The sequence below is a fragment of the Lissotriton helveticus genome, chromosome 3_2 (assembly GCF_964261635.1).
Source record: "Lissotriton helveticus chromosome 3_2, aLisHel1.1, whole genome shotgun sequence".
NCBI classification, from domain to species: domain Eukaryota; kingdom Metazoa; phylum Chordata; class Amphibia; order Caudata; family Salamandridae; genus Lissotriton; species Lissotriton helveticus.
Window position 1 is genome coordinate 494,233,521 of NC_136062.1, and position 18,712 is coordinate 494,252,232.

Genomic DNA, 18,712 nt, shown 5'->3' on the forward strand with positions numbered 1-18,712 from the left:
CAGACCAAAAATCACCATCACCAGGTCACCATTTAAAGCAAAAAGTCTAGGGGTGAACCTGCCATAAGGGCCAAGTCCAACAATGATTATGCTCCCTGGACTCCTGTACTACTTTGTCAACCTGCCCCTTTATGTGCCACCCTCCTTCTTTTCCTCGCTCAACAAGATATTGCGGGACTTCAGATGGGAACGTCCCGACATCGGCTGGCGCTTGCGAAGCTGTTCTTGCCTGCTTTGAGCATTACTACCTAGCGGCGCAGCTCCAGTGGATCGCCTGCTGGCTGGCGGACAGAGGTAGGGAAGACACCGCCATGACGGAGCTGCAGTACTCACTAGAGCGTATTTCCCAGCTATTCCATCCGCTGGCGGCGCCCACAAAACCTGCCCCGCTACTGCTGGTGGTAGCCTACAAGTGCTTCCGCAGAGCCCTCTACATTACCTGGAAGGTTCCAACTTACGCGCCTGCAGTGCCATTGGAGGCTTTCCTGGGGGGGTCCGGTATCCTTGCGAGGCCCATGTTGGACCACAGGAAAGAGGCAGACATAGTGACATTGGGAGACCTATACCGTGACGGTGCGCTGGTACCATACGAAACGCTGGTAGAGGCTGATGGGCTTCCCCCCCGGGGGGTTCCTACCGCATCGGTCCCTAGTAGCTAAAATGATGGCCAAGTAGGGAGACATGGCATCGGAGCCTGAGACGCACCATACAGTACCTACATGTCATGGGGAGGGGTAGGCATTTGGTGCGCTGGTTTGCGGGGTCCTTGAGGGCGCATACAGGGATCAATTTAACTCCCCTCAGGGCTAAATGGGAGCAGGACATGGGTAGGGAGCTGTCTGACAAGGACTGGGACAAAGTACTGAAGAGCCCAGTGCGCATCCCCAAAAATCTGCGCTTCCGCCAAATACAACTTTATGTGGTCCACAGGGCCTACCTCACACCTGCGCTCATAAATAGATACTTCCACCTAGAGGACGCGTCCTGCCCTAGGTGCGGGGAACTAGATGCAGGGCTCCTCCACCTCTTATGGAGTTGTCCCAGGCTGGCCTCCTACTCGGGTGCAATAGGTGAGTCGCTCCGTAGATGCACGGGTCACAAAATACCTCAGGAGTGGCCGGAGTACATTTTGCACCAATTCAAGAGACCACCCAAAGACAGGGCATCCTCTCGCTTCTTGGACCTGGGGCTGGTGGTGGCCACGCGCCTCATTACGAAGCGTTGGAAGGCGAGCGACCCGCCAAGTACGCAGGCATGGAACTCTTCCCTCCAGGCATGGGCCCGGGCGGAATTGACAGTCATACGCAGGTGGAAACGGTGGGACTCCGAAGGGAACCTATGGCGGAGCGGTGGGAATGCGTGCTTGGCACCTTGCAGCAAGACGGGGAGGTGGTGGGTGCACAAAATCCAGAGGATTGAGTGATATTGCCGGAGAGTCAGGGTGTGCCGTGGGATGAGCTCCAGACTGACTACCCATTTGACTGGCAGCCTCGATCGCTGGGGTATGTGGGTTTCAGGTGTGTGATGTAATGTAATTGTGTCCGGTGGACAGGTGTGTACGGGGGGGTTGTCCTTTTGGGGGGGTGGACCAGTAGGTATTGGAGTGTTTCCTTTCCCCCTTTTTTCCTGTAGCTGTAACTGTTTCTTCATATTTTCATTTACTGTTTGGTTTCAACTGTTATATACAAAAGCCAATCTTGGGCATACAACTGGTGCTGGGAGGATCCATCCTCACTCATGCTGATGCACAGAGACTTAGCGTGTGGACAGCCATGGACTTATCAGGGGGCGATGGCCCGGACAGCACATGTTTGACTAGTGTTGGGTGGGTAATTCCTCTGCTGATTGCGCATATAACTCTGTGCCCCGTGATTTCCCGTCACAAAGCTTGTAACCCTTTAATTATTTTTATATTAATTATATAATATAATAAAATAAAAATAAATATATAATATAAGATGTTGATTGGAAACTTCTTTTTGAACTGCAGCAAAAGCTAGCTTTTATATAAAGTATATGTATAATAATATAATAAAGTAATGTGTTTCATTATATATTAAGGTGCTAGAAATTGTAGCGTTTGACTGTTGTGAACTATTTTACTGTAATTTTTCGGAAGATTTAAAAATAAAATGGAATGTTCCGACTGCTAAAAAAACAAAAAAAACAAAAAAAAAAAAAACAAAGCTTGTAACCCTTTACTGCGCTGCCATTGGGAAAATATCAAATGCACTGTGATTTTCATTGCTGTACTGTTTATATTTTTTGGGGGGGAAAAAACCAATGCCAATAAAAAGACTTGACAACATTTTTTTTTTTAAGTTGACTCCAGTTCTGGATCCCTCATCTATGTTCTTATCTACGGGTCCCCGGAGCCCATGCCTACCTTCCCTCTTTCCTTGAGTGAACAAATTGCCAACCTCGTCACTAATTATGCTAACATCTTACTCATAGGTGACTTGAATTTTTGGTTTTACGATGCCCTCGGCAGGCCACACGCCACAGAACTATCTGAACTGCTCTCCAACCTGAACCTTACCCAGCATATATCCTCCGTCACCAATACAGAAGGACAAACGCTTGACCAAATTTGGTCCTCCAATCTTATATTGATGGTGCCCGCAATCTCACCATGTATATGGCCAGATCATCACTTAATAAAATTTACAGCTACAATCAAATTTAAGATCAAAACCCCCCCGGCGGTGGGAGGCATGACAAGAAAGTGGAGGGTTTTAAGAAAAAAGAAGGGCCCTTTAAACACCCAGTGGGACTGGGGCACTTCAACAGTGTAAGAAAAAAATCCCAAAGGGTAAGTTTCTAATCAATAAGTAACATACACTCAGTTTGTGACTAGTAGTTTACACACCATTCACTCTCATTCAAAGTTCCACTGTAAATGCGGTCATGTAAACCGTAAGGACCACTGAATTAAGTTCAATTTACATGTAGTTTATTCATTACAAGATACTTAAAATCACAAAGTTAAAAAAACTGCTGGAATGCAGCAGTAAGCAGTAACAGTTACATAAAATCCATACAAAATAATTATAATCATAAATTCACATAATAGACACTTTAAAAATTCATACAAAGAGTTTTCCCAACAGACCAATACAATTAGTCTTGATAGACTACACATCCATTATTTGTAGATGTTACAACCATTACTTATCAACATTGACATTTTCTATTGTTCAAGTAATGAGAAAAAAAGGATTGTGTATTTATTGTAGGCGTTGACACGTTTCGATGGTTTCCAAAGGTTACTCCATCTTTATCAAGACCGATTAATCACTCTCTTATACAGTGTTTTAGTTGTTTCAACAATTCACCTTTCAGTGTCGAGGTTAGCTCTTTGTTGAGGGCAATGCTCCTGTAAAACGACTTTGCAGATCTCCTTATTTTAATCAGGAGCTTTTGAATCCCTTTATTAAGAGGCCAGCTTAAAGGCTCCTTTATGCCTAGCCAGCTTTTTCTGTTGCTGCGTGGTGTTCACAGTAAGATTACACCTTAAATGAAAGAGATGTTTAGGATCGCTTCAGTAGGGGAACCATCTATTCCTTCCTATTTTATTTGGTCTGACCTTAAGAAATTAGGTTCTTCTATTGTTTCTTATTTAGTTCCGTGCCTGAATATTATCCGACATCGGCGTCATAGGTCCGTCCTGTGTCTGTATGGTAGAGAAAGTGGAGGGCCCTTGACAAACAGGAATTTGTCGATTCCTTGGTCAGCTCATCACCCATTTCAACCATGATGTTAACACTATAGAACAGAACATCTCTGCTTGGCTACAAACAGCTTGTAATACACATGCTCCAAAAAAAAAACATTTGATCTCCGTCAAAAAGGAAGGAAATTGAGGCTAAGATATTCCCTCAAAGACAAAATTCAGTTCTTGCTAGCTCGCAAAGAGTATAAAAATGCCATTATGACAGCCAAAGCGGCCTACTTCTCAACCAGAATACTAAATGCCCATAACAAGCCGAAGGAAATCTTCACAATAGTCAATGACCTCTGCAACGCTGAGAGAATACTCCCCAAACAGACACCTACCCAAGATCTATGTAACTCCTTGAATGTTTTTTTCTTGGATAAAATCTCCAGTATTAAAGCCAGCATCTACACCACCTTCAGTATGGAGCCCCCGGATAACTTGACAACTATTACAGCAACTATGGATCACTTCCCTGTCATATGTCCTCAGATGCTATCAGACTTACTGACTTGCGTCAAATCCGGCTCCCCTAACGACTGTTCCCCCCTTACATCCTAAGGGATACCTTTCCCGCCCTACCACATAGCGTGCTACCCTTCTTAAACAAGTCTCTTTCACAGGGTAAGGCACCTAGTGCTTTCAAGAACGCGATAGTGGTCCCTCTATTAAAGAAACTGGGAGCTGACACCCTAAATCCTTCTAATTACTGACCCATATCTCCCCTCGACTTCTTTGCTAAGTTCCTAGAGGCCCATGTTGCTAGGTGCCTATCCAATTTTATCGAACAGTCAGAACACCTAGAGCCCAACCAAGCAGGCCTTCGGCCCGCTCATTCCACTGAGTCGTTAATCCTCGTGGTTCTGGACACCTTGAGAGCAAATGCAGAGAAGGGTGTTCCTCAGGCCCTGGTGCTCTTGGATCTGTCGGCCGCAATCGACACAGTCGACCATAAAATTCTGATGGACCATGTCGAACAGCTCGGCATACAGGGTTCTGCCTACAAATGGATCAAGTCCTTCCTTGAGGGCCAAACCCGAGCAGTAAGACTTGCCCCTTTTACTGCCCCTAAGATCGCCACCACGTGCGGGGTCCCACAGGGCTCGTCCTTGTCGCCACACTTGTTTGATCTCAACCTCCTGCCCCTGATTCACTCCTTAAAAGACAGGAATGTAACAACTCTCCACTATGCTGACGATCTTCAGCTTGTCTTCACCTTGGACAACTCCCCAGACTCTGTCCAGGAATTCCAAGCCACTATGCTCCACAACAGGCGCTGGATGGATCTTAACCATCTTAAACTCAAACCGGGCAAGACCGAATTAGTCTTGCCAGGGAAGAGAGAGATCTCCTGGGGCCCACACTACTGGCCGACAGAACTAGCACCCACCCCCCCCCTCCTTTCCCCTCTGTGAAAAGCCTTGGGGTCACCATAAATGCCGATTTATGGCTCAGAGGACAAGTAGGGGCAGTGGTCCCTACCTGTTTCTTCCAACTGCGCAAAATAAGAAAGATTGCTCACCTGCTGACCCACTCATCCCTCATACAGGTTGTGATAGCCCTGGTACTTTTTCGTCTCGATTTCTCCAATTCTATCTACCTAGGCCTGCCACTGTTCTTACTCAAATGTCTCCAGATGGTGCAGAACCAGGCTGCGAGACTAATCCACAAACAACCAAGCTGGCAATCTGCTAGACCCTTTGCTATCTAAACTTCACTAGCTACCTATCGCCAAACGCACAGCTTTCAATACCGAATCCCTAATCTTTAAGGCCCTGCACTGCAGGAGTCCCAAATTGATCAGCTGCATGATTGCAAGGTACGTCCCACTCTGCAACCTGCGGTCAGCCCATCTTCAGCTACTGACTACCCCTACCTTTAGGCTCTAACGCCAGGGTGGGTGTAGGTTATCCTATCTTGCCCCTAAATTCTGTAACTACCTACCACTAGCGATTGGGACTTATGACAACCTATTGGGGTTCAGAAAAGTGCTTAAGACTTGGATGTTCGAGCAAGCCCACGCGTAATCCGTCTCCGTCTTGACACTGCCCAAAATCAGCGCCATGAAACCTCCTGGTGACCGTGCGCTTTTGAAATCTCTGTTAACATGACATAACGTAACAGGGGGCATCTAATTGGCTTGCCATTTGTTGAAAGTTGGGGGTTGACACTGTAACGGTTCATGTTATTGTTGAAGATTCATTTGTTGTTCTTGGCACATAACAGCAATTCTGCCTTGGTCGGGTTGAGCTGCAGGTGCCGCGATACACCTACTTCTGATGATGTGGGGGCAGCGTTTCAAGCACTGAATGGCTGAACCCGTTTCAAACACGGTTGTGTATCATCAGCGTATTGGTGAATCTTGATACTTTTATACGGCGGTAGAGCAACAAGCAGCTCCACGAGAGGCTAAAGATAACCGGGGACATCAGGGAACACTTGTAGGTAATCTGAATCTTTTGGGACTTGGAGTTGCCCGCGTGAACAAACAGGTGTAGTTTTTAAAGGTACAAGGAGAATCAGTAAAGGATGTTGCTGTTGAATCCCTTTTCAGACTCCTGGGTGCTTATGAAGGTGAAATTCTAGACTGTGTCGAAGGCAGCTGAGTGGTCCAACAATACCAGGAGGCAGGGGTCATCTTCATCAGGGGTCAGGAGAATATGGTCTTCGGTATGTTAGGTGGCAGCTGCAGCGTGATCTGAAGCCAGGCTGGTAGCCCCGCAGGAGAAGGTAAGCATTAACATGGTGTGTGGCCGAACACAGATGTCTTTTTCAATGATCTTGCCGATAAATGGTAGATGAGCCATGGTCGGTGGATGGCGAGGTTATCAAGGACCAGTGTAGGTTTCTTTAGGAGTGGGTGGATCTGGCCCGTCTTGAGATCTTGTGGGAAGATGCTTCAAGTGAGGGAGTTATGAGCAATGGTAAGTAGTGGTAAGAGAGCGTCTCCAGGTAGAGTTTTCATGAAGTGTAAGACATCATCTTCAAAAGAAGTGGTGGCTTTGAGGATGTTCACTGAGTTGTCGGGATCTGTGAGAGCTCGGCCTTGTAAGGATAACCTTTACTGGATTCTGTGGGAAGGATTAGGCACAAGGGGCGAACAAAGCTTGGTGTTGTCAATGTGGTTGATGGCATTGCACTTTTCTGTGGAGTGAAAAATAGTTGGGTCTGGCAGCGGGTTGATGCGCTGCTTGACTGTCTTGAAAGGTGTTCTGCTTCTGGTGGTGGCGTCATTGATGGTGTTTGTATCATATTTCGGTTCTGACTGATGTGTGTTGCAAAGAGAAACTTTAGAGTTCTGTTTTTCATCCATTTCCTTTCCTGTCTGCAGATGAGTCTAAACTAGGGGTGGGTGGAATTTGCGTATTTGCGTTACAAAAATCTCAGTGAAACGGTAAAAAATCTCTGCAAACATGCAGAAATTCCGCCAACAAGCGGAATTGCTTGTTCGTGATGCTTTTTTTACTGTTTGCAATCACTGTTTGTGTGCTCGGCAGGAAATATCTTGCGAACATGCATTTGAGAACGCGAACGAGCAAACAATTTCGCGAAGTCGCGGAACGCAGAATTTTGGGAAATTTTGCATTCCTTGGAGAATGCGAAATTACCCAAATTCCCCAAATTCCGCGAGCGGAACGTAATTTACTACCCAGTCCTAGTCTAAACTGTCAGCAGTGTCTTTGGAGTACCAGGGTGCTAAAGGCTTGGCTTTGCACCTCTGTTTTTTAATTGGAGTGTGAATGCTAACATAGTTTTCCAAGACAATGCTGGAGTTGCTTAGCAGGGTGTTGTCATCAGATGTGGAGTTGACCCGGTGAGAGATGAGTTCAAGCATTAGGTTATCTATGAAGAAGTATTTGAAGGATTGAGGGGTTGGTCTTCTCTTTTGGGTTGTCTTTGTTTGTTGGTAAACATTAGTGGGGAGGTAGGGACAGCAAAGTGGTCAGTCGAGTCCAGTGGTATGGGTGTCTGGCATTGGACTGTTTGTGATGTTGAGAAGACATGGTCAGGAGTGTAGCCTTTGGAGTGTCTTTTTTTGTGTGGTATACAGTACCACTCTGAGGACCTGATTCAGAAAGGTAAACTTACAAGTTTGTGTAAGTTTATGCTTTTTCAGTATTCACAAAACTGCATTTTAATAGTAAGTGCGGACATTCCCCAGTCGGGCGGAGAGCTCTGCACAAGTTTGCAAGTGTGGACATTCCACACCCGGGCAGAGGGCTCCACACAAGTTTACAAGTGCAGACATTCCCCAGTTGGGCAGAGAGCTCCGCACAAGTTTACAAGTGTGGACATTCCACAGCCGGGCAGGGAGCTCCACACAAGTTTACAAGTGCGGACATTCCAAGGCCGGGCAGAGAGCTCCGCACAAGTTTACAAGTGCGGACATTCCACAGTCGGGTGGAGAGCTCCGTACAAGTTTACAAGTGCGGACATTCCCCAGTCGGGCAGAGAGCTCCACACAAGTTAACAAGTGCGGACATTCCCCAGTCGGGCGGAGAGCTCCGCACAAGTTTACAAGTACGGACATTCCACAGTTGGGTGAAGAGTTCCGCACAAGTTTACAAGTGCGGACATTACCCAGTCGGGCAGAGAGCTCAGCACAAATTTACAAGTGTGGACATTCCACAGTTGGGTGGAGAGCTCCGTACAAGTTTACAAGTGCGGACATTCCCCAGTCGGGCAGAGAGCTCCGCACAAGTTTACCAGTGCGGACATTCCCCAGTCGGGCAGAGAGCTCAGCACAAATTTACAAGTGCGGACATTCCACAGTTGGGTGGAGAGCTCCGTACAAGTTTACAAGTGCGGACATTCCCCAGTCGGGCAGAGAGCTCAGCACAAGTTTACCAGTGCGGACATTCCCCAGTCGGGCAGAGAGCTCCGCACAAGTTTACACGTGTGGACATTCCAAAGTCGGGTGGAGAGCTCTGCACAAGTTTACAAGTGCGGACATTCCACAGTTGGGTGGAGAGTTCCGCACAAGTTTACAAGTGCGGACATTCCCCAGTCGGGCGGAGAGCTCTGCACAAGTTTACAAGTGCGGACATTCCACAGTTGGGTGGAGAGCTCCGTACAAGTTTACAAGTGCAGACATTCCCCAGTCGGGCAGAGAGCTCCGCACAAGTTTACAAGTGCGGACATTACCCAGTCGGGCAGAGAGCTCAGCACAAATTTACAAGTGCGGACATTCCACAGTTGGGTGGAGAGCTCCGTACAAGTTTACAAGTGCGGACATTCCCCAGTCGGGCAGAGAGCTCTGCACAAGTTTACCAGTGCGGAAATTCCCCAGTCGGGCAGAGAGCTCCGCACAAGTTTACACGTGTGGACATTCCAAAGTCGGGTGGAGAGCTCTGCACAAGTTTACAAGTGCGGACATTCCACAGTTGGGTGGAGAGTTCCGCACAAGTTTACAAGTGCGGACATTCCCCAGTCGGGCGGAGAGCTCTGCACAAGTTTACAAGTTCGGACATTCCACAGTTGGGTGGAGAGCTCCACACAAGTTAACAAGTGCGGACATTCTCCAGTCGGGCGGAGAGCTCCGCACAAGTTTACAAGTACAGACATTCCACAGTTGGGTGGAGAGCTCCGCACAAGTTTACAAGTGCGGACATTACCCAGTCGGGCAGAGAGCTCAGCACAAGTTTACAAGTGCGGACATTCCACAGTTGGGTGGAGAGCTCCGTACAAGTTTACAAGTGCGGACATTCCCCAGTCGGGCAGAGAGCCCCGCACAAGTTTACCAGTGCGGACATTCCCCAGTCGGGCAGAGAGCTCCGCACAAGTTTACACGTGTGGACATTCCAAAGTCGGGTGGAGAGCTCTGCACAAGTTTACAAGTGCGGACATTCCACAGTTGGGTGGAGAGTTCCGCACAAGTTTACAAGTGCGGACATTCCCCAGTCGGGCGGAGAGCTCTGCACAAGTTTACAAGTGCGGACATTCCACAGTTGGGTGGAGAGCTCCACACAAGTTAACAAGTGCGGACATTCTCCAGTCGGGCGGAGAGCTCCGCACAAGTTTACAAGTACAGACATTCCACAGTTGGGTGGAGAGCTCCGCACAAGTTTACAAGTGCGGACATTACCCAGTCGGGCAGAGAGCTCAGCACACGTTTACAAGTGCGGACATTCCCCAGTCGGGTGGAGAGCTCCGCACAAGTTTACAAGTGCGGACATTCCCCAGTCGGGTGGAGAGCTCCGCATAAGTTTACAAGTGCCGACATTCAACAGTCGGGTGGAGAGCTCCGCACAAGTTTACAAGTATGGACATTCCACAGTTGGGTGGAGAGCTCCGCACAAGTTTACAAGTGCGGACATTCCACAGTTGGGTGGAGAGTTCCGCACAAGTTTACAAGTGCGGACATTCCCCAGTCGGGCGGAGAGCTCTGCACAAGTTTACAAGTGCAGACATTCCACAGTCGGGCAGAGAGCTTCGCACAAGTTTACACGTGTGGACATTCCAAAGTCGGGTGGAGAGCTCTGCACAAGTTTACAAGTGCGGACATTCCACAGTTGGGTGGAGAGTTCCGCACAAGTTTACAAGTGCGGACATTCCCCAGTCGGGCAGAGAGCTCCGCACAAGTTTACAAGTATGGACATTCCACAGTCGGGCAGAGAGCTCCGCACAAGTTTACACGTGTGGACATTCCAAAGTCGGGTGGAGAGCTCTGCACAAGTTTACAAGTGCGGATATTCCACAGTTGGGTGGAGAGTTCCGCACAAGTTTACAAGTGCGGACATTCCCCAGTAGGGTGGAGAACTCCGCACAAGTTTACAAGTATGGACATTCCCCAGTTGGGTGGAGAGCTCTGCACATAAAAAGATAGGCCTGTCCTGTGAGTTTACCTATATAGAGTGGTGAAACCACTCAAACCTTTGCGCACTGTTGCAACCTGGTCAATAGATCCGACCAGATTAATCCTTCATTATTTACTCAAAACTTTCTATGTTCATGAAACTTTATACAAGAAATTAACATGTAAATCTCAACACAACCATATCAGTATTAACTTTTTAATTTTCAAAAGTCATCAAAAGTAATAATTTGCATCAATTCACTACTGTCCTGTGAGTTTACCTTTCTCAATCAGGTCCTGGGTGTGTTGAAGAGAGTGGATATGACATGTTTTTTTCACGAGCTTGTATTGTTTGGACGGTTGAGGTCCCCCAGGAGGGTGGTGGTGTGGACATGTTGGATGGGCAAGCTGGCAATGAGATCTAAGTATTCCGCAACAAAGTCTTTGTCTAGCTCAGGAGAACTGTAGATGAGATGGAAAGTGGTGGTCTCAGATGCTTAGAGAGGGAAAAGTCATGTCAGCTTTATTTTGGGAACTTGGTCACTAAATCTTAGCATCCAGAAGGCCTCCCTGCACTGCCAGCCTTCCCACCTCAGCCCTAAGAAAACACTCAGGCTGTCCTCCTCACCCATCCACTCACATTCACCTACACATGATAAACTCCTCCTTGCTGAGAAGTAGCTTCAAGAAGGCAATAAACCCTTCCTCTCCTGCTCCAGCTCACCGGTAGGGTCTTGGGAACTACATTGTACATTTTGGATTACTGCGATATCTTCTATATAGTGTAGCCAGGCTCTAAATAATGCAGTACAATGCAGCCCAGACACTCAGAGACACATTGGCTAGGTCATGTCAAACCAACCCTAGTGTCGCACCACTTGCTGTGGATGCACCAACGTGCACAGTTACAAATGCCAAAGTACACATGCCATCCATGCCAGATGCAAACCTCTGAACGCGCCTCAGAACCAGCCAAGTACCTCTCGAGGGGGCTGCAGTGTCACGGATAGACTTAGTCTCTTGTCGCTCAAGCGGAGACTCAATCGCTGTGGATGTATGCACCTATCTGCTGGCTGGGGAGTATGCAAGGTGTGAACCAGGGGGTGGCCACCGTGACCGCACTGCAAGCTCAGAGAGGGACTGGGTGTGCTCAGAGCATATGTTCATAGTACTGTTGGTGGACTCTGTAGAGAGGGAAATTATACTTCACCTGCAGCTTAGAGGGAACATCTTGGTAGGGGAAGGCATAGGGCACCGGGATCTTGGTCTCTTCCTTGTGAGTCATGCATTAAACTTGTGCACATCAGCACCTGTGTTGGGGGATAAGGTAGAAATTCTCTGGACATGTTTTTGATCCCACCAGCCTGTCGCCCACGTCCTTCAGTTTTGTTTTTCCCACATGGGGGGAGCTAGCCTCCATACAATGGGCCCGATTCACAGAACTAACTTAAGAAAAAATCCTAAAGGTACTACCATTTTGGTATTCACAGAAGTTATGAGTCCTAACTTTAGGACTCCTAAATGCCTTCTGTGAATACCGAAAGTCTTAAAGTTAGGATGTTTCCCAGTTTAGGAGTCCTAAAGTTAGGACTCCTAACTTTAGGACTCCTAAATGCCTTCTGTGAATACCGAAAGTCTTAAAGTTAGGATGTTTCCCAGTTTAGGAGTCCTAAAGTTAGGACTCCTAACTTTAGGACTCCTAAATGCCTTCTGTGAATACCGAAAGTTTTAAAGTTAGGATTTTTCCCAGTTTAGGAGTAGTAAAGTTAGGACTCCTAACTTCTGTGAATACCGAAATGAGTAAGTGCCTTCTGTGAATACCAAAATGGTAGTAAGTTTAGGATTTTGTCTCAAGTTAGTTCTGTGAATCGGGCCCAGAGTATCTGTTCCCTTTTTGGGGGTCACAATATGGAATTTAGAACATGATGACCCTATAGTACATGACTGGGCGGGGGCGAGGCGGAAACACCCGGAACTGTTGGTAGAATGGGACAGGCTGGCAGTAACAGAGAGTTAGGTTTTGTGAGTCAAATGGCACAGGGAGCACTCATGCAGGTACCATACGGAGGACACTCACCGGAGGTGTTGGTTGGAGACCCTTCTCGCAGCATTGGCAGCGCCATGAAGCCGAACGCATTCAGACGGTAGTTGAAGCTGACATGGACGACGTTGGTCTTGGCAGTAAACTCTTCAGTGGGCGAGTAGCCCTTCTCCGACCCGCTGAAGATGTGCAGGTACCCGCCATGGATCCAGACCATCACGGGTAGCTTGGCCTGAGGCCTCAGGGAGGGGGTCCACACATTCAGGTAGAGGCAGTCTTCCGAGCCCATCACCGTCCCATTGGCACTGAGAGGCCGCACTTGGGCACACATGGACTTGAACTTGGTGGCGTCGAGGGTCCCATTCCAGCTGGTGCCACCTAGGCTCTGCGGTGGCCTCCATCTCAAGGGTCCAACTGGTGGCTTGGCAAAGGGGATCCCCTTGAAGCTATACGCCAGGCTGCTATGAGTGCCCCGGACCACCCCACAGTCTAACGTGACGTCCACCAGAGTGGAGGCCGACATACCGGAGAGGTAGGCCACGGACGCCGCTAGGACACTCAGCAGCACAATGCCACCAGCCATGATGAGTAGGTTCCTCCTGGTCGGGGCAACGCAGAGTGGATGGTGCTGCTTCCTGATCTGGGTAAACGCCTCTTGTTCGTCACCAGACCCCACCAGGTGCTGATGCTCAGACGTATCTTGGTCTGTGTCTGTGTCACTCAAGGCAACGGAAGAAACTCCCCTAAATAAAATAAAGAAACAGAAAATTAGCAAGTGCTGTAGGCAGTTTGTCCATGCACTGTACATACATGTGTTCTAACAGGTATGTGACTAACGGAAATATACAGGCCGTAGTTCTACAGAATATTTACAAACTTTGGAAGTTAATGGCAAAGGACAAAGGAGGCTGGACGATTTGGCGCTCTGCTGGTTATCCGACGATCATAGAGCATTTCTGGGTAGGCCCCTTGAGGTGGATGAAATCAGAAGGGCCATTATGTCCCTTAATAATGGTAAGGCCACAGGACTGGATGGGCTACCCGCCGAATTTTATAAATGTTACGTGGATATTATGGCTCCGGTGCTACGGGAGGTCTTCGAGGACTCCCTTGAGGTGGGGAGATTACCAGGGTCTATGAGGGAGGTTGCCATCATGTCGTTGCTCAAGCCTGGGAAAGACCCCCTGGATGTAGGGTCCTATAGGCCTCTATCGTTGCTCAACTGCGATGTCAAAAAGGACAAAGGAGGAAACAACAATAGGAGGAAAAGGCAGAAATGACAGAACAAGAGGGGGCAGCAGTTCCAGGAAGTACTGGAGGGAAAGCTCATAGGATGCAGCCTAAAAGACTGGAGAGAGCACTGGAAAGAAACACGACTGCAGCAGATGGAGGACTCTTCAAACTGAAGATATAAGAGACAGCCGGGGAGGGGTCCCACCATGGAGGTGGCTCGGTCATTGTTCGATGTATGAACAGGACGGAGGACCGAGCCAGAATCCTGGGAGGGAACACTCGCGTTCCAATACACTATCAAATGATGTAAAACAAAATAAACAATTATTTATTTTATTTATAAAGTTTTATATAGCGTAAACATATTGTATTATATTAGGCACTTGTAAAGCGCACTGTCACCCAGAGGGTATCCTGTCGCTGTTGAACATGTGCTCAAGTCAGCCGTGGATGGGCGGCCCTGAGCAGACTGATCGAAGCAAGACGATTATGAGAAAATTCATTCTCTGAGCTAGGTTTTGACTCTTTTCCTAATTGGCATCAGATCCTCTAACTGTCTGATATTGGTGGGGAGTGTCCTCCAAAGCTTTGCTGCCGGAATGCTGAAAGCTCTCCCACATGATGTTATCTTTCTGAATTTGGGCACCTTAAACAAATTGGCCGAAGATGAGCGTAAACTCCGGGTGCGGATATACCATGCAAATTTGTCCAGCATGTAGGTGTGCTGGAGGATCTCCTTGATTAATCAGTTGGCACTGGGGGCAGTCTTTTAGAGTGAGCTCCACCATCTGGTCAAGTAGCGGGAACCATACTCGCTCTCTGGGCGCTCTTTTTGTGGCGACCACTCCACGGTGACCCTCATGGGCTAAATTGATGACATATACAACATACAAACCTAGGGGTCTAAAAGAGAGGGTATTGGAGAACCTCTTAGTGAATTGTCTTAATGTTTATATTAATACATCAAGATAAAGCCAAGGCTAACTAGTTATAACATAGGACGTGGAATTCCAACAAAGGGCCACCAGTGATATATGTACCTTGCAGTTTAACCAAATACCTGCATGGGGGCCCCCCAAATTTGGTTAAACTGCAAGGTACATATATTTTTGCACTGTTCTTGTTTTTAACAGGAAGAGGCCCTCTTCAATAAAATGTTCCTGTGGTTCTCTATCCTATTTTAAACTCACCACTTTATATATTTTGTTGCACTGCACTTGATCCCAACAGATCAGAGTCACATGGTCCTAAAGGGATTGTGGGTCGGAATCCCATTTTGATAAAGGGTACTTTCAATGTCTCAATGATCTAGAGACACATGACCCTGAAAGGATAACCAAGTTATAATATTGATCATCACAAGAGTTTTGATGGGAATCCTAAATGAGTTCCTTCTACAATCACTGCCGGCCCTTTGTTGGAATTCCACATCCTATGTTATAACTAGTTAGCCTTGGCTTTATCTTGATGTATTAATATAAACATTAAGACAATTCACTAAGAGGTTCTCCAATACCCTCTCTTTTAGACCCCTAGGTTTGTATGTTGTATATGCAGTTTTTGAGGGATATAACCTAGGCTGGTCTGTAAACATCCCTCGGCCCTCCATAACAGTATTGTTGTTTATCTAAATTGATGACACCCTGTCGGAGTTGCATAGGAATGACGATCCGTTGATCCCTCAGTAGGAGCCCCTCTGAGGTGGCAGATAGTTCTTCACTCACATGCCTAAATGCCTGCATCTCTTGGCGGATGCGTGGATCTCACCCCTCCTCCTCCCTGTCATGACGCCATCGATAGGTCCGCAATCGGCGCATCACCTTTTGAAGGATGTCATCTTGAGCGGAGGCTTCACATATTGCCTCTAAGAGAACCGCCGGTGGTCTGGCCTGGTCCACAACAAAATGTATGTACTCTTCCGCCACAGATGGACATGACGTCTGTGATGCTTGAGGGTGTCTCGACATGTAATCAGCCGGATTCGCTGATTTTCCGGGTTTGTGCACTATGGTATAAGTGTACTCTTGTAGACGCAAACCCCAGCACTCAATTCGAGGTGGCATTTGGACTCTGGGGTTCCCGAAAATGGTGACTAGTGATTGATGGTCGGTCACTAGTGTAAAGTGCTTGCCGATATAAAAATGTGGAAGTGCTCACACGCCCACACAACCGCAAGGCTTTCCTTTTCCGGCTGAGAATAGGCTTTCTCGGTGTCCGATAAACTTCTGCTGGCATAGGCCACGATGTGTCTATGATCTGTCTCATTGTCAAAATGAGCCAGTATTGCACCCAATCGAACAGGGCTGGCGTCCACAGTGATCTCAGTTTTCCTCTTAGGGCTAAAGTATGACAGATTGTCCGCTGACTCAACTGCACGTTTGATTTCCTGGAAAGCCTGCTCACATTGGGGAGTCCAAAGGAATGGCTGTCCTTGTTTGGTGAGGGCCCGTAACGGGTGACTGATGGTGGCATAGTCCTTTATGTATCTGGCACAATAGCTTGCCATGCCCAGAAACGATCGAATGTCACTCACGTCTTGTGGACTTTTGGTATCATTTAGGGCTATCACCTTCTCAGGATCAGGCTTCATCCCGGCTCCAGAAAATACGTGACCAAAGAATTTAAGAGTGGATTGATGGAACTCACACTTGTCTTTGTTGAGGGTGAGGTTGGCCTCCAGAAGAGCATGGCACACCCGGTCCAATGCTTTGTCATGTTCTTGGACATTTGAACCATACACCAGAATGTCGTCAATATAGTTTAGTGTATTTGGTAGGTGACGTATGGTTTGGCGGATGGCTTCTTGAAAGATCTCTGCGGCAGATGAAATGCCAAAACTAAGTCGTTTGTAGCGGAACAGCCCTAGATGAGTGGCGAATGTTGTTATATATCGCGATTTCTCATGTAGTTCCAACTGGTGATTACCTTTATTCAAGTCTAATTTGGAGAAGACTCTCGCGCCATTTAGTGATGAAATCATATCACTCAGGTGGGGTCCTGGATGACGCTCCCTTTCGATGGCCGTTTTGGGAAGCCTCATGTCCACACACAGGTGCACTTTTTCGGGTGTGCCCTTCTTTGGCACGATGACATCTGGTGACACCTACGGTGTTGGCCCTTCTGTCTTCTCAATAATGTCTGTTCGTAATAACTCTTGAATTTCATCTTCCACGGCTTGTTGAAGGTGGAAGGGCACTCGCCTGTGATGTTGTGTGACGGGACGTATTCGTTAATTTATGTGCAACCGGATCTGGCACTTGTTCATTTTTCCGAGTCCGGTGAAGAGTTTAGAGAACTTATGTATGATGTCCGGATCATCACTTACTCTGTATAAAATTTCGACCAGCCCAAGACGCTCCGCTGTGGGCAGACTGAGGAGACAGTCAGCTTCCGGACCTTCAATTACATGTATATATGCCTGCACAGAGGTGGTTTTGTGCTTGAGTGTGGTTGCAAATTTCCCCAGGCAACGGAGAGGTTTCTTTGACATCCACCTGAACACTCTGACATAGGCCAGGCTCAATGTGGGTGGCAGTTTCATTTTGTTGTATTCAGTCACAGGAAAATAGTTCAGTGAGGCCCCACTATCCATTACAAACTTGGTTGGATGAGTTCCCACACTTATGTCTAGTCTGGGGTCGCTGGATCAGCTACCTGGAGACATACTCATCAGTATACACCGATTCCCGAGATGCTGACCTGGATCCTCTGGATGGAGACCTTCTCTCCCATTGAGACCTGCAAGACTCTCGGCTGGAATGTGAGGAGGCAGAGGATGACTCCGGCCGATCCTGAACGGCCTTCACATGATGCCGCCTTGTGTCAGGGTGAGACGATCTCGTTGTCTCTTTCATCCTTTCCTTGCGATATTCTCCACACATGACTTCAAAGTGATTTTCCCTTCCGCATTTTCGACACTGTTGGCCAAGTATTGGACACACACCAGCGTGCGGAAATTCGTATCCGCACCTATAACACTTTCGTGGGCGGTCTCGTTCCTTGTCTCCACGGCCAGACTCATGGCGTATACGCCCAGTGTAATGGTGGCGGGACGGTGGCCTGGACGCCCGGTGTCGATCTCGAGAGCGTCTGCGAGATTCCTTAGCTTGTATCCGATATGCTTGTTCCCGCCTCTCACCATGCCCCGTCTCCATTTTTCTAGCATGTTCCTCTGCTTGATCATGTATCCGGGTCATCTCTTCAATCTCATCAAGGTTGTGACTTTTCCGTAGTAGCCGCCTTCGGAGGGTTTCTGACTGGCAAGCTTCAATTATTCACAATCTTATGGCATCCTCTGTGGAGAATGTATCAAACTCACAATACCGAGACAGTCGTCGCAGTCTCATTATAAACGTACTCATCAATTCTTCTTTTTCTTGACGGACTTGATGAAACATGTACCTTTCATAGTCCACATTTCTCTTATGTAAAAATCTTTTGTTCAGAGCATCTCGCACCTTGACATAAGATCCAGTTTCGGCGGGCGGCAATTCCTTGATTAACTTACTGACTTCTTTCCCGACCAGATTGCGTAATGCAATTAACTTTTCTTCTTCATCCGTGACCTTTGATCCTTTCATATAGTTCTCAAAGTCCTCCACCCACTCCTCCCATCTAGGTCCCATGCCCCCTCCAGCTATTAGGGCCAGTGGTTCAGGAGTACGCAAATACGAGACACTGGTTGTGATTGGCGTGGTTGCTGCCGCGTCCGCCGCGTTCCGTTGTGGTGACGTCGCCATCTTTGATTTCTGTTCCTTTGCTTTTGCTTGATTTCTTTGCTGTTGCCTTTGCTCATGCTTGTTTTCTGTTTCTCCCTTTTCACTTGCTTGTGCTTGTTTTATTTTGCTATTGTTTTTACTTGTGCTTATTTATATTTTTTCATTTGCATTTGCTTGTGCTTGTTTTTTCCTATTTGCATTTGCTTGTG

General features: G+C 47.6%; 1 protein-coding gene across 1 annotated transcript in view; it reads right to left on the reverse strand.

Moving 5' to 3' along the window:
- LOC144826099 (para-nitrobenzyl esterase-like) overlaps positions 1-13,278 on the reverse strand; it is a 256,871-nt gene extending 243,593 nt beyond the window's left edge. Inside the window, exon 1 of the mRNA XM_078684481.1 lies at positions 12,589-13,278. Within this exon, the coding sequence (XP_078540607.1) occupies positions 12,589-13,135 (547 nt within the window). The 5' untranslated portion in view covers positions 13,136-13,278. The remainder of the gene's footprint in view (positions 1-12,588) is intronic.
- Positions 13,279-18,712: the final 5,434 nt, after the last annotated feature.